The sequence below is a fragment of the Aedes aegypti genome, chromosome 2 (assembly GCF_002204515.2).
Source record: "Aedes aegypti strain LVP_AGWG chromosome 2, AaegL5.0 Primary Assembly, whole genome shotgun sequence".
Lineage (NCBI taxonomy): Eukaryota > Metazoa > Arthropoda > Insecta > Diptera > Culicidae > Aedes > Aedes aegypti.
In genome coordinates this window covers 489,076-504,420 of record NC_035108.1, presented here as the reverse complement: position 1 = coordinate 504,420, position 15,345 = coordinate 489,076, and the positions used below count along the sequence as shown (strand labels likewise).

The following is a 15,345-nucleotide window of genomic DNA, read 5'->3' as shown; positions in this document are numbered from 1 at the left end:
TTTCCTTGCAAATCTTGCAGACATAACTCCGGTACTGGCAGCTTCGAAAATCGTGATTGTTCTTACCACACGCATAGCAAACAGCTGAACTTGGTTTCTTCGCAGACTTCGCCCCATAACTTGCCTTCCTTTCGCTAATCTTGTTTACTTCAAGAAATCCTCTGTTTTTCAAGGTTGCTTCTCGTTTCGCCGCAAGCTTGAGCAAGTCCTCTAGTGCAACGGTGTCCTCTTCTTCACACAAACGTTCGAAAATCGGACCTGGTTGAAGACCCGTCACGAATATATCCTTCAGCGCATGGTCCAAATCTCGCATAACTTATGATCTCGCCCTAAAAGCCATTGGTAACCATGTGTGTAGCTCATTGTTTCTGAGCATTTGATTGGATTTACACGTTGTTGAACAACTCTATGGTGAAGAAAGGATCATTATCTACCTACCAGTGATGTTGGTTTGGATATTTATTCCTTCATTTGCTCAGAAACAACGAGCTACACACACGGTTACCAATGGCTTTTAGGGCGTTATCTCAGAGTATGCGAGAAATGTTCTCCAAATTCACAATTCAGGGATAGCTTCTTCAAACGGACGTACCATTCTTGAACACTTTCTCCTGATTCCTGTCGAGCCCTGTAGAAAATCGCTCGTTCCCGGTAAGTGACCATCGTCGGACAAAATCTTCCCTTCAAAAGTGCACACAGCTCATCGTACTTCTTCTCATTCGGTTTTGAAGGATGGCAGATATTCTTCACGGTTTGATAGACTTCTAGGGAAATTGACGTCAGAAGTACAGCGGATTTACGCTCCTCATCTACGTCCGCAGCCAGAAAGTACTGTTCCAACCGCTCTTGATACATCTCCCACTGGTCTCCAAACGAAAATCTTGGTGGGCCATATCCTTCCATAATAACTTCGTAGGTTTGAAATCCTTTCGTCGCCAATTGTTCTGTATCGAACTAATTAAAAATACGTCTGGTTCGTTTGATGGGAAAATACAGAATGAATGTTTTATTGAATCAATAAGGTGGGTAACTAATCAATGGTCGTTGCTATGTGGCCGCTAAGGCTGCCTGGATCAAACGTGCTACAGCACATTAGCAGTTAAAGGATGTCTTTGCTTTATAAAGCAGATTCAGGTAAAATATGACCGTAAAATATTTTTTTAACGATTACGTTGTGAATTTCCTGTTGGAATTGTATGTGTTTCATAATAATTAACTTTCTTTAATCCTTTTGTGTTGTAGAATATAGAAACCAACAATTTATCATAAAAAAAAGTCGTAATATTGAGACATTTCTCGAAAACTTATTCATACAGACTCAAGTCAAAAAAGTATACAAACTTACTTTATCAATCCTACGTGTTTCGCAGACGAAATTCTACAAGTTTCACTCTGAACAAACTCGATTTTTCACTTTTAAAACGTTTAATTTCCGGATTTACAAAACGACGAAAGTAAGATTTTCAACTTTCGCAACCTAACCACTACTTTCGCCGCCCCGCTGTATGGAGAGACAAAGTGACTTAACCACGAATCAAAACAAAACACTACTTGAGTCGATTTTACACTGGTAGAAAAACGTCGCAAGTAACTGAATAAAACGGCTTATAATTTTGTCATAAAATTCTTATGTGAAATAATAGGAACTCCATAGTTTTTGAACGCGAGCTCATTGTATGCAAAATTTAAGCAATGTACACGTCGAAAAAATGTTAAAAAGGTGATGCATTTTAAAACAGTTTTAGAAGACAGGTTGTGATTCTTCTGAATTAATTTTCTCAAAACCGTATGGAAATTACTTACGTCGATTTGAAAAAGTAATCGAGATTTGTTCAATTATTTTTACAAAACAACAACTTTTAACCTAAAACAATTCCAAATTTTTTAAAAACATGACGATTCGATAGTTTTGTGATGATCCCAAAACTTTCCACCATATGTGGAAAGTTCAAACAATGTTTACATACCAAATGTTTTGTAGCTTGTGAATATTAGTTTGGACTTTTTTGATTTTTCCAAAACGTGAGTGTCCAAAGTAGCCCCCGGAATCAAAAGTAGCCCCGTCTGACGGTACTCAATTATCAAATAGCTGCTTGATGGGATATCGAGTTTGGTAGTTGATCATTTGATGGATGCATTTGATAGTAAATGTAACACATAATTTTGAGCAATTGGAAATCCCATGTGATCCTGGAGATTCAAACACAACAAAATAATTTAATTCTCATTGCATTAATTCTGTAATTGGATACTGCGAAATGAAGCCAGGCTATATGTAAAGGCATTTGGCTCATCAACGTTTGTGGTCACCATTACATTCACATGTAAATTCTTAGATTATGAAAATATCTTATTTATCGGACTGACTTTACTCAGACTAAAAACATTGGTTCAAAGGTCTTTTCGTTTTTTTTTTCTTTTTCGGTTGATTGATTATCATCAATCGTTAAAAAAAAGTATGAGCATCAACTCTAGGGCGATTCGACATTGAAAAAAAGGTTTGAAAATCCACGCTCCCATATCTTCCTCATTAACTTAACAATGATAATAGCGTTTTGTGTATTTGAACATGTGAAGTGGCCAAGTGATTATTATAGATAAACGACAAGGTTTTCGGATATTTTCAGGCAAAATTCTGAACAAGAAACTCCTAAGAATTCCAGTAGTTCTTATTACTGCAAAGTTTTAGACAATTTGATCAAGAAAAATCTCTCATGCCAAAATAAATTATAGAAGTGCCCAAGTTGTTTTTTTTTACTCTATCCTGAAACCGTACATACGTACGGCTGACTGCTGAGTATCAGACAATTGGATGGACAAGATACCCCGATGTTAAAGTGGATGAAGGATGTGCCCAAGTAATTTATCTTACTTGTCCTGCATGATTTTTTGTTGGGTTTTGTCAAGATCGGTCAAGGAAGTTTCTTGTCGGAATCTTGAAAAGATCGTAGAGAATTCTTGCATTGGAAAGTTCCTTTAGGGGTCCGCGAGGCGTTAGGGATCGCGGGTCCGAAAAGTTTAGGAACCATTGTCATACATAAAAGAATATGTTCAATACATAGCCATATTTGAATGGAAGCAGAATCCATCTATTTTGTAGCAAAACACTATAAATCGTGAAAATAGATCAGCATTATTGTTCATTTATTAATGTCATTGTCAACAATACTTTTGATACCATTTCCACCTGAAAAACTACAAAAGGAAGAAATGCATTTTATACAAAAAAATGTTACAATTTCCCAACAATCATAATGCAATCTGCGCCGCTTGCTGTAAGTTGATATATGTTCTGTTCTATGAAATTTCAGGTGGAAGCATTCCCGGAAGCATTAAAGTACTGGGAGCGTGAACCAGGAGGTCGTCTGTTAGAACCAGGAGACAAATTCCAGATGGAAACACACAACGACGGGTAAGGCATAGAAAGCAACTGAACGGTCATAAAAAATCGTTTAAATTTTGTCCCTGCTTTTGTTCGGCTCGTACAACGGGCAGCAGAATGCTTTCCGCTAGTAGCTTGATTCATTTTTCACCGCTCGTCGTATGAAACATTTTTAATTTTTGTGGCGAGCTAGTCTCAGCGCTTTTGTCTGCTCCGTTCACTTTTTGTCGTATCTATTCAGGAAAACTTTGCAACGAGCCCCAATCGACATTTAATCCTTCCGTAAAATACGACCACACTCTAGCGGTAGAGTACTCTTCACAGAGATAGTTTTTTTTTTCTCACCTCTACATATTTGAGCATTATTGCCGTGCTGGACACCTCTCTATTCTCGTCCTTCTATTTCTGACCTATTTTATCTGTGATACATTTTACAAAAAGGAGATGACAAGTAACTACTCGTTCCGTTAAATTGATTTGCCTTGTTCTTCTTTTATAACTCATGGCAAATTTTACCTTCTCTCGTATTGAAGCATGAATACAAAATGTGATTGAATCTTGACTTCAACGGGATTATACATTTGTTTTCATATATAACATTGAAAAATCCCTCCCAAAACTCGGAGACATACACTACGACCCAGGCTTATCCGGCTTTTGCCACTGGCAATTGCTTTATCTTTTCCGGAACTGATTTTTCGGCTGGAGGCCAATATCCCATGTTTTCAGCCGTACGGGCTCGCTTAGTTTGCAAGCCGCTTATGATACCGACTCTAAGCCTGTGGGAATTTTATTTGCATATGAAATACCGACGCTTGCTGCCGACCAGAAAAGCTTTGGCTACGAAGGAATCTGAAACACGTATGGAGAAGCAAACGCCAACAAGTAACTTATCCATCGCATCGTATGAAAAGGAAAGTGTAAAAGTTCACAATCCCTCGCACTAGCGCGATGTCCGTACAATTTTGTCATCCCCCTTTATCACAGTCGGTGGCAAATCCTTCAAGTGGTAGTAGGTACGTGTACATTACGGATAAGGATTGTTATTTCTTTCACTTCAAAAAGAATCTTCTGCCACTAGGTTGCAGTGCGGCCCAGGGGAAGTTTTCCGACAGGTTTGACAGAGCCTAGTCACTGATGCCTATGCATGTCGGAAGTTTGTACACCGGTGCACAGGATGCATCGCTTTCTGGTACCAACATCCAGTCAGCACAGTGAGCATAGAATAGATTATATTGGTATCATTAGTATCATATTCAGTATCGGACTTGTTCCGCTGAATCGCAATTTTATGATGTCGATTTTTACATGATCCAGTCAATTTCTCAGTTTCCTGTGAATCGAGGGCATATGTTTGGAATCGAAGTTGTTTGGCATATGGAAATGTGGCCTAACAGGAGATCTTTCCCTTTCGGCGAATTTTTGTAACGCGAGTAGACCCGCGATGTACTTTATACGACACCCTTAATTTTTCATGTTCAACATAAAATATCTTGCAAAGTAGATTAAATATTAAAAAACTAGCTTCGATAAAGTTGTTTAGGAGATCAAGGGCTGACATGCGGTGGTCATTCTGATTCGGAACTCCACCATCAGGCAGCGCTACACAGAAAAAAATCCGTTCTCGTTCCGTGAACAGTAGACGTGAACTCGTCAACAAGCAAAAATACACCGTGAACCAGATCATGTTTTTGCGTAAACATGATGGTAGTTCATGGTGTATTTTTGACAGTTCACGTTTTCCAGAACTCTTTTTTGAGCGTGTAGTCTATATGAAACTTTGATTTTGCAATTATCTCACTAGCCTGACTGCTTATAGAAAGATGGCTTCTCCAACAAAGTTGTTCAGTAAGTCAAGGGTTATCTTTATTTGAGCCATGAGATTCAAGATTTTGCCATTCGAGGTATTGACATCATGTGACGCTAATGAGCTTGAAACTTTTACTGCTGTGAAAGGATCCTGTCCATTCAGAAAGTTGACGTTTTTGGCAAAGTCGTTTAGTTAGTGAAAGGCAATCATTGTTCAAGATATTTAATTCAAAATGAAGCCACCAGGTGGTGCTAGTATACATGAAACTTTTGTTTTTCGGATATCTCAGGAGCCTGCTCACTTAGAAAGATGGCATATTCGGCAAAGTTGTTCAGTAGGTCAAAGACAATCTTTGTTCGAGCCATGAGATTCGAGATTCTGCCACCAGATGGCGCTAGTGAGCATAATACTTTTGTTTTGCAGATATCTCAGAGTCATGACCATTTATCATGACGGGGTCATCGACAAAGTTGTTTGGTAACTCAAGAGGTATCATTGTTCAAACTATTTGATTCAAAATAAAGCCACCAGGTGACGCCAGCGAGTATGATGTGTGTGTTATTTTTGGAGCCTGACCGCTTAGAGAGATGGCGTCTGTACACTTAAATTCGGAAACCGACCTCGGTAAACGGATTCGCCGAAAACCCAACAGCTGATATCTCGGTAATTATTTGCCGAATCTTGGTAAAACTTTTACCGAGAGCTCGCTAAACGTTCACCGAATGTCGGTAACGTTAGCCGAGATCTCAGTAAAAAATTAGGATTACCGAAATCTCGGCTGTTGGGTTCTCGACGAAATGTTTTGCTGAGGTCAGTGAAATAATTTAAGTGTGTTCGACAGAGTTGTTTGGTAGCTCAAAGGCTATCTTTATTTGAACCATGAGATTGGATAGGCTTCCACCAGGCATTAGTGAGCGTAAAAACTTGTGATTTTCAGATATCACAGAATTCTGACCACTTAGAAAGATGGTATTAAGAGCATTTTCATGCAAACTTTCTTGCTCACTGGTGATGAAATTTTGAATCAACTAGCTCTAACACTGATAGCCGATCGCAGCAAGCCGTGCGCGCGGGCGGCTGCGTTTTGAATTTTGTGTCTCGTTTACCTCGCTCCGGGTTTTTTTTTCGGCTTGTAAAAAATAGATTTGGTGGATGGTGCTATGCCACGTGCAAATGTTCTGTGGAAACATGTTTTTCAAAGTGATAAAAGTGTTTTTCTCTTTCGGAAGATGATTTGCTTGCGTTTTGCTGAAAGTGTTCTGTGATGGCTCCAGCAATTGGATTCGTTTCGCGCGACTCGTTTTTTATCTTCTGTGTGTGTTAAATGTGGGATGCTCGGTTCGGGATAGGTTATGAACTGCAGTTTTTATGTCTGCGGTGCAGTGTTGATAGACTCGCACTCAAATGTCAATCAATACGCTCTCCCGAGAGAGCAAACTCATTAGAGATCTGCTTCGCAAATCTCACGCTTGAGATTTTGATGCAAAATCAACTCAATCAACTCATACCGTAAAAAATGATTCAGTCGCAAAACCCGGCCAAAACTCGAGAAACCCGAATATTGTTGTTTACGTTAGAAAGGATTACTAAATTTTACCAGACTAACAAGAAATTATTGCCGTGTGGTAAACTGTGGAAATGCGAGACAATGAGTCAAAAAGGTGAGCCAACTCATCCGTGATTTTTTGACTGCTGAGTTGCGTGATTGACAACTCACGCATGAAAAATCTCAAGCGTGAGTTGTGAGAAATTGAGTTTTTCACAACACTGCTGCGGTGCATGCATTTTGATGGGCAGTGCCAAGTTACGGCTCACGCTCATTAATAGAGGAGCGACGGATTGCAGAGGAGTTTCGAAAAATAATTTAGTGAGTTTGTTCTGATCAGCAGCGCATGATCACAATGCGTAAATACTAACCATTTGTCGGCCAGAACATCTACCGAACGTATCCTATGGCACTACCCGAGGAGGAACAAATAACTCCTCAATAACTTATGCATACCATTTTTTGGTATCATACCAAAATTAGGTATTTTTCAGTTATCAATACCGTAAAACGGGGTAACTTTGATAATGCGGGTAACTTTGATAATGCGAGACTCTCAACATACTAAACGAAATAACAAAGTTCCTGTTAATCTGTTAAGCAAAACGAATGCAAAAGTAAAGAGTATAAGTATGACACTTCATGTTAAAGCTATTTCCGTTGGAATCAAGTACATTTGAGGATTTATATGTATATATGGAAAATTTATAAGATTTTAGCAATTTTGAAATGCTCTCAAACAATTTGTTCTACGATCACTATTTGATGAAGTCATAATGAATTCGTCACTTATACTTGATAGCCTTGTTATAGTAGAACTCGAATTCGGTCTCAAAACTCTTAGCGAATACTATTTTTACAAACTGGGACAATTTTTGTAATCTAAGTCAGAAATTTCCATATAGCGTTAAACGCCTAAAGATATGCAACGCCCTACAAATGTTCTGTAATTCATTCAATTTTGTTCGAGTGATGCTCCATTATCAAAGTTACCCCAAAACAGAAAACCGACTTTCGATTATATGAAAAATTATAGATCCATTAAGAATAAATCTTTTGGAAATCTATCAACTGGAATCGATAGTTAGGATACCAGTACTTGTTTTAAAAATAAGAATTAAAATTCTTTGAAACAGCATGCATAAATATTCAAGTTTTCTTCGAAAAAACTATCAAAGTTACCCCGTTTTACGGTACCTCAATTTGGTATTATAATGGTATTGAAAAAAATCTTTAAAACAATTAAAAGTACCTTATTGAGGTATTGAACAGCTATTGAGGTCTGCTGGAGGTATTGAACTACAATTGAAAAATTTCAGTTTTATATGAAAATGCATCAAGTATTATTGAGGTATTACAATACCTGATCTAGTTATCAGTTTGGTGTTCGTAGAATATGCTTGAGATATTATTTGAGGTATTTTACCTCTTATGCAGGGCTAATTCATACCTCATTTAGGTATTAAGTATTGGAAATTATCTGGTATGGAATACCTCAATTTGGTATTCAGTAGTTATTTTCTTCTGCTCGGGTACCCTTTCCATCAACATTCCACAACATCCCGTAACGTAACACCTATGAGAGGTCGTAGAGTTCTCTGCTGCTTTCTTAAGTAGGTGTTCAATCAATCATCCTTTCCCATTCCATGGTCACTGACCATTGGTCAGGATACTGAAATATTCACAAAACAAACGATCCATGCTCACTAGCGTCACTTGATGACAGAACCTTGAATCTTTTGGTTAAAATAATGATACCTCTTGAGCTGTGGTACAGCTTTGCCGAAGACGCCATCTTTCAAAATGGTTAGGTTCCCGAGATATCTGCAAAACAAAAGATTCATGCTCACTAACGCCGCATGGTGACGAAACTTTGCATCAAATAGCTCCAACAATAATAGTCCTTGACTTATTGAGCAACTTAACCAAAAATTTCATTTTTACAAATGGTCAGAATCCTGAAATTTCATTTTCAATTTCATGCTCACTAGCGCCGTCTGACAGCAAAATCTCGAATTTATTGACTCTAATAATGATAGCTACCGAACAACTTTGTTGAAGACGCCATCTTTCTAAATGAACAGGCTCCAGAAATATATGCAAAACAAAAATAAAAAACTCATGCCCACTAGCTCCACCTAGCGGTCAAATTCCGAAACCATTAGATTAGCACTCCTCCTCCAGAACAAATTTACTGAAGACCCCAAATTTTGAAATTATCCGGATTGTGAGATATATCTATTTCAAATTGAAGTCTACTCGAACCGTATATAACGCGTTTATTATTAAGCGACTTCCACACTGTACACAAAAATTGTCGAGTGTTATTCTAAAAAGATTCTTGAGGATTATATTTTGTTTTGGGGTCAATAAATACCTTTGTTGCAAGATTATTATTATCTATCGACCCCAAACCAAAATCTATTCCTTTAGAATCACAACTGTTGTACAACAACGCGACAGCCCGAAGGAAAAAATATTATCATAAGATCTATCCAGCAAAACTCCATCCAACCTTTTTTTTGGGAATTATTTTTAAGATTTTTTAAATAATTTCATCCAAAACTTATCCAATATTTTTCTTGAGATGTTTTTTTTAAATAATACCGTCAGAAGAGGTAACCTACCACACTTTTCAACTTCAAAGTTACATGTATGAAAAATTTAAGGATACTGATGGGCCAAAAACACTCTGGTACTCTCAGCTTCAGTATCATCCTTGCCTGTTGCCTTGTTATTCTTAAACTGTTAAATGGTATACTTAACTTCCTTTGTCATGGGCGCTGTTAGGTTTCCAAAGTCCGCTGAACTAACGTAGTCATCATCTTCGCTGACCTGACCCTCTTCGCCTGTGTGCTCTGCGGCATTCAGGATCTTATTGTAGTGCTACTTCAACCTTTTGGTCATCTTCATCTCCATGCACGCCGCTTCTTCAGGACGGTGTTTTTTTTTTTATTTTGAATATTCAGGATTGTTCATTTCGCTTCCACCCCTATATCGTAAGGGTTTTCCTAGTTTTGGTTTTTAAATGAAATATTTACGTTTTCTTGTTTTTGGCTTTGCTGATGTTATTTTCGCGTTCGGCAATTTCGCCATTTAAATTTCCTCGAATTGATTCCATCCACCTTCGCTAAATGAAAGCCCACTGTCCGCCTAGGCAAGGTCAGGTTTACTTGAGTGTGGCACACGTAGCCTTAGGATGTGGTTTTTACCTTATGTTTCCTGGTTGCTTTTTCACTTTTCATTAGAGATGTGAATCTGTTTTGAAATCAGACGACACAACAGCAGTAGAAGCCGAACAAGAAGAAGTACGACAGACTATGTCCGTGTAGGTATGTTTGCAGATGCGTCCTGCTCGGTGACATCGAGTGTGATTTGCTTTTCTCATGCTCTCAACGTTTCCATTTTTAATTCTATTTTCATTTCACCATCGTTTGTACAGCCATTGCGGTTAAAAAGTAGGAAATTTAATTAGAACCGTAATCTACGGTCATGATCTGATGAAATGGAAACTGTCCTCTCGAGAAACTTTTGCATGGTGTGATACAAGTTCACAAATCAATACCTGACTCCTGAGACTGAATTTCTCTCTTCAAATGAAAATAAGATGTTCCGTACAGTATCCTAAGAAAGTACCTTATCCCACAGCTATAAATCAATAATGCGGTTAAATATCACCAACGTTCAACCTGCTGACATCGGTGCGTACCACTGTATTGCCAAGAACGAGCTAGCAATAACTCAAGCGGAGTTCCATCTCTTGGAAAATACACCATACAATACGATGATGCAACGACCTGGCGGAATGGGCGATACGCAGGAATATGGCAGGCCGCCACCTAAAGTCGAGTCGTACGAGGACATTTGTGGGCCACCGACAACATGCCCTGAATGTCCTGATCCCAGGTGAGTATTGAGTTCTGTGTGGAAGACGTAGTTTTCATTCGTTTGAAAATCTTTATTGAAAGGGATATCAAGTGTAAGGACGCCATTGTTTCGCTGTATGATTTAGTAGGCAACTTGGAGATTAAGCAGACTGGGAATGTGAGCTATCCGGGCTTACCAAACAGAACAACAGGTGCGTTGTTACTAAATTATGTACATTTCGTCAGGGGAATAGTAGGTATTCCCCAGAATTTCGTACCCTAAAATCGGTACCAAACACTATTTACAGATTGTGTGCTCTACGCGGTTGGAAAGCCCGTGTATCACAAATACACCGACCAAAACTACGGTGCATGGTTGAAGGATGCTGCTCCGAGGAATGATGCGGTTGAGAAGAAAATATGGGCAACGCGAGACAACGACACGATGCGCCTGTATGAATTTGCCAACAAAACAACATACCGAAACAATGTGTCCACCAAGACGTATCGACTAGACAAGCCATTCCGGGTATGTATCTCATCACAATGCATGGCACGGAACAAAGGCGGATTCAAAATGCACGAACTACAGTCAAACGTTCATGACACAATTTTGCGGGAACCTTCGAATCATGAGAATATCAGTCCTTTGAAAAGCCTTTTCGAAAGAATCTTCATAAATAGTAAGGCTTCATTGCTTCCAGAAGTTACATCGACTCATGGAGGTTTGACTGTATTTTCCCACGCATTGATGAGGAAGCATGAATCACAAACATGAACATCAATTAAAACGTATGTTGACAAGGATTGACAGACGGTAGTGGTTTTGGCGGAATTGATTTCACGAATCTGTTACACAGTAGAAGCGTTTCACACAATACAATGTCCTAGCTGATATTGTTCATAGTAAGTGCATCACAGGGCACGTTTTGTTTGCACAAATTTGAATTCGATATGAGAATTTTGATTTTATTTTTCAATTTTGTACCGTGGGTAGTTTACATTTCTTGAAAAAAATTAAATATTTTCAATTGGAAATTGTCTTTGAACAATCATGTGGAAAATGACTGCTAAGTAATTAATTCACTATAGACAAAATTTTAGGTTATTTGTAGCTCGTCACTCAAATTTCAGCCAATTGGGACCAGTAGAAGCTAAGATACAGATCCCTAAACATAAAAATAGCATTTAATTACTAACTGTTGTCATTGACTATAGGGTTTCATCGCTAATTATCGACCGTTAAGTAGCTAACATCCTTTATCGGTGATTTTTTGTAATGGTATTCTAGTTGGATATACATACGTTTAGCGGATCCTGTGAATAAGTTTCATGTCTTTACTTTATATAACACATTGAAAACACACAATATCATTACATTTTTTCCAGTAATAAGCGGCTTTAGGACATTTCGTCGAATGACATTTGGTCGAATGACGTTTGGTCGAATGACATTTGGTCGAAAGGACATTTGGTCGAATGGACATTTGGTCGAATTGCTTTGGAACATTTATTTTGGTCGAATGACGTTTAGTTGAAAGCATATTTTGAAATGGTTCATTTTAAAGATCATTTGTTAAATTGATTATTGTTTTATAAGTTTATAAGTTATATGTTTTTTGTGGGCTTCGTAGCCGTGCGGTTAGTGTCACCGAGGCATTTAGCCGCATCGTGCTAAGGAGTGTTGGTTCGATTCCCGCCTCAGACCGAAAAACTTTTCGAGAGGAATGTTTTCCGACTGTGCCACTGGGCGTTGCATGCTGGTCCGTTGTCTAGTGTGGTGCTTCCTTCAAAGGGCAAATAGTCCACTGGAAGCATTGACGTCGTGTAGTGTCTTTTTTTTTTTGAAGTTTTGCAAAGTATTCTTTTGAATAATCTGAACCATTAACTGTTGTTGAATAAAGAAGGGGACATTTTATGTAGTCTTATTTTTAAATTTCATGTATATATTTTTTTTTTGTAAATTTTAGTTATGCCAAAATCTAGGATTTCGATGATTGTTGAAATGAAATTTTCAGAAACAGTTTTTTTGTACATTGACTGAAATATTTAGGTCTAGTGATTTTATTAATTATTAATATGATTTAACAAGTTATTTTATTACACAATGATGTGAACATACAGTTGTTATTGTTTATCATTCTTTTGGAATGTCATCGTTCTTTGTAATGAACTGCTGATCTTCATCTGATGGAAGCATTTGGAGAGTGTTCGGGATCTTGCAGCTTACGGACGTGGGAATTAAAACGGCAGGAAAAATTTGCTTTGAGGAAAACCATAATGGCGAAGTGAATGTTAATTATCGGTAATTCTACTTATGGAATTGGTTTATTGTGACTTCCAGCTTAATAACATTCCTCAAGCAAATATATGGCTTTGCTCAAGCAAATATATGGCTTTGCTGATAGTGTTGATTACCTCGGATGAATAACAGAGTTTGCAGTAGAAGCTTTTTCTAAGCTAATTCTAAGTATCGTGTAAGTTTAATGAGGCGATAAAAGTTGGTTTGCTTCCATTTAAGATCAGATTATTTCGAATCGCAGAACATGCCTGAACGAAAAAAACAGCTTGAAACGTCAAAAACACAAGAGGTTGATCAAAATGTTGGAAGAGCGTCCATCAAATTTAACAACAATATATGCTAATCACATATACATAGATTGTTGGTAAAATAGCTGATACTTTTTTTAAGTTATTCAATCACACTTGTATTAGCGACAAAATGCTACTCTCGACGTCAGACTAAACGTAAAACTTCGTTTCCACACTATTCAGAATCGGGCTTTAGGACATTTCGTCGAATGACGTTTGGTCGAATGACATTTGGTCGAAAGTACATTTGGTCGAAAGTACATTTGGTCGAATGGACATTTGGTCGAATTGCTTTGGAACATTTATTTTGGTTGAATGACGTTTAGTTGTACGCAAACATGAATGAAAGCTTATTTTCAAATAGTTTAGTGAAAGATCATTTCATAAAATTGATTAATTGTTTTCTGAGTTTTGCAAATTTGGTAGCACAACGTATTCTTCTGAATCATCTGAGTCAATAACTGTTTTTGAATTAACAATGGGACATTTTATGTAGTCTTAATTTTGAATCTCATACATCTTTTTATTTGAAATTTGAGGGTATGCTAAAATCTAATATTTCGATGGTTATTCAAATGAACTTTTAAGAAGGAGTTTTTTTGTACATTGGCTGAAATATTTAGCTCTAGTGAATTTATTATTCTTTAAAAATATCATCATTCTTTAAAAACTGCTCAAAAAGTTATTTTATTACTCACGATGTGAACATAATGTTTTATTATTTATTATTCTTTTGAAATGTCACCGTTCTTCGTTATGAACTGCTGATCTTCATCTGATGGAAGCCTTCGGAGAGAGTGTTCGGGATCTTTCTTTGATTTCCGGGTCTTGAGTAAGGGTTTTGAATGCGGAAATCAGAATTAAATCGGCATAAAAAATTTGCTTTAAAGGTTTTAACTTTGTGGCGAAGTCAATGTTATGTGTCGGTAACTCTACTTATGACCGATTGGCTTATTGTGAATTCCAGCTTAATAACATTCTTCAAGCAAATATATGGCTTTGCTGACAGTGTTAAAGATATTGGGTAAATAACAGAGTTTGCAGTAGAAACTTTGAATTATAAAACAATGAAAATTATGCTAATTCTATGTATCGGGTGAGGGAAGACGAGTTGACTGAGGCGACAGAAGTTGGCTTGCTTCCATTTAAGATCAGCTTATCTCGAATCGCAGAACATGCCTGATCGAAAAAGCAGCAAGAAACACAAGAGGTTGATCAATATGTTAGGAAAGCGTCCATCAAATTGAATAACAAAATTTTGCTAATCGCATATACATTGTTGGTAAAATGGCAATGGCAATTATTCAATCACTCTTGTATTAGCGACAAAATGCTGCTAAACGTAAAACTTTGTTTCCATACTATTTAGAAATGCCCCGTATCCTTTACACGAAATGTCGGTTCGACCATATATCCTATGCTTTCTGTTGCAACCAAACCTTTTCGACCAAATGTCCATTCGACGAAATGTCCGTTCAACCAAATGTTCTTTCGACCAAACGTCATTCGACTAAATGTCATTAGCCCAAAGGTCATAGATTCGTAATAAGCTGTAGTTCTTAGGCTTTAGGACATTTGGTCGAATGACGTTTGGTAGAATGACTTCAGAACATTTCGTCGAAAGATTTGATCGAAAAATCGATTGGTTCAACGGATATAAAACCAAACTAGAATTTTTGTTCAATGGATGATCTTAAGTTTATTTTGGGCAAACATATTTTTCATCTGAGGTCAATAATATTAAGTTATTTTTAGTTCAATCAAAATAAGTTGAAAATTAATTCAATCAAAAATAATCAAACAAAAGAATTAAGTTAATCCAGTGAATCCAGTGAAGTGCCATTTGAGGCCAGCTCGTCTCGATTCATCATCAGACCCTCAGAATAAGTCTGAGTGAAAAAAAAAACAAGTAGCATCAATAACGCAAGGAGTCAATCGGTTTTGTGGGGGAGTGATCAACTGATATCCAAAAATATCGCACGTCGCATATTGAAGCCTTGCAGTTTGTTGAAAAAATACCATTACACTAATGCAGGTTTCTTGCACTCTATCATATTGTCCTAGCATATGCAACCTCCAGTAATAGCACCTACCATACATGCTTTCCCCTTTTCGAATAGCTCAATCACTGTATTTCAACGCCAAAACG

General features: G+C 37.5%; 1 protein-coding gene across 4 annotated transcripts in view; it reads left to right on the top strand.

Moving 5' to 3' along the window:
- LOC5566132 overlaps window positions 1-15,345 on the top strand; it is a 150,624-nt gene that overhangs the window by 122,779 nt on the left and 12,500 nt on the right. For all 4 annotated transcript variants that reach the window (XM_001650443.2, XM_021839706.1, XM_021839708.1 and 1 more), the window contains 4 exons: window positions 3,312-3,412; window positions 10,387-10,644; window positions 10,707-10,816; window positions 10,913-11,133. In XM_001650443.2, the coding sequence (XP_001650493.2) occupies window positions 3,312-3,412; window positions 10,387-10,644; window positions 10,707-10,816; window positions 10,913-11,133 (690 nt within the window). The remainder of the gene's footprint in view (window positions 1-3,311; window positions 3,413-10,386; window positions 10,645-10,706; window positions 10,817-10,912; window positions 11,134-15,345) is intronic.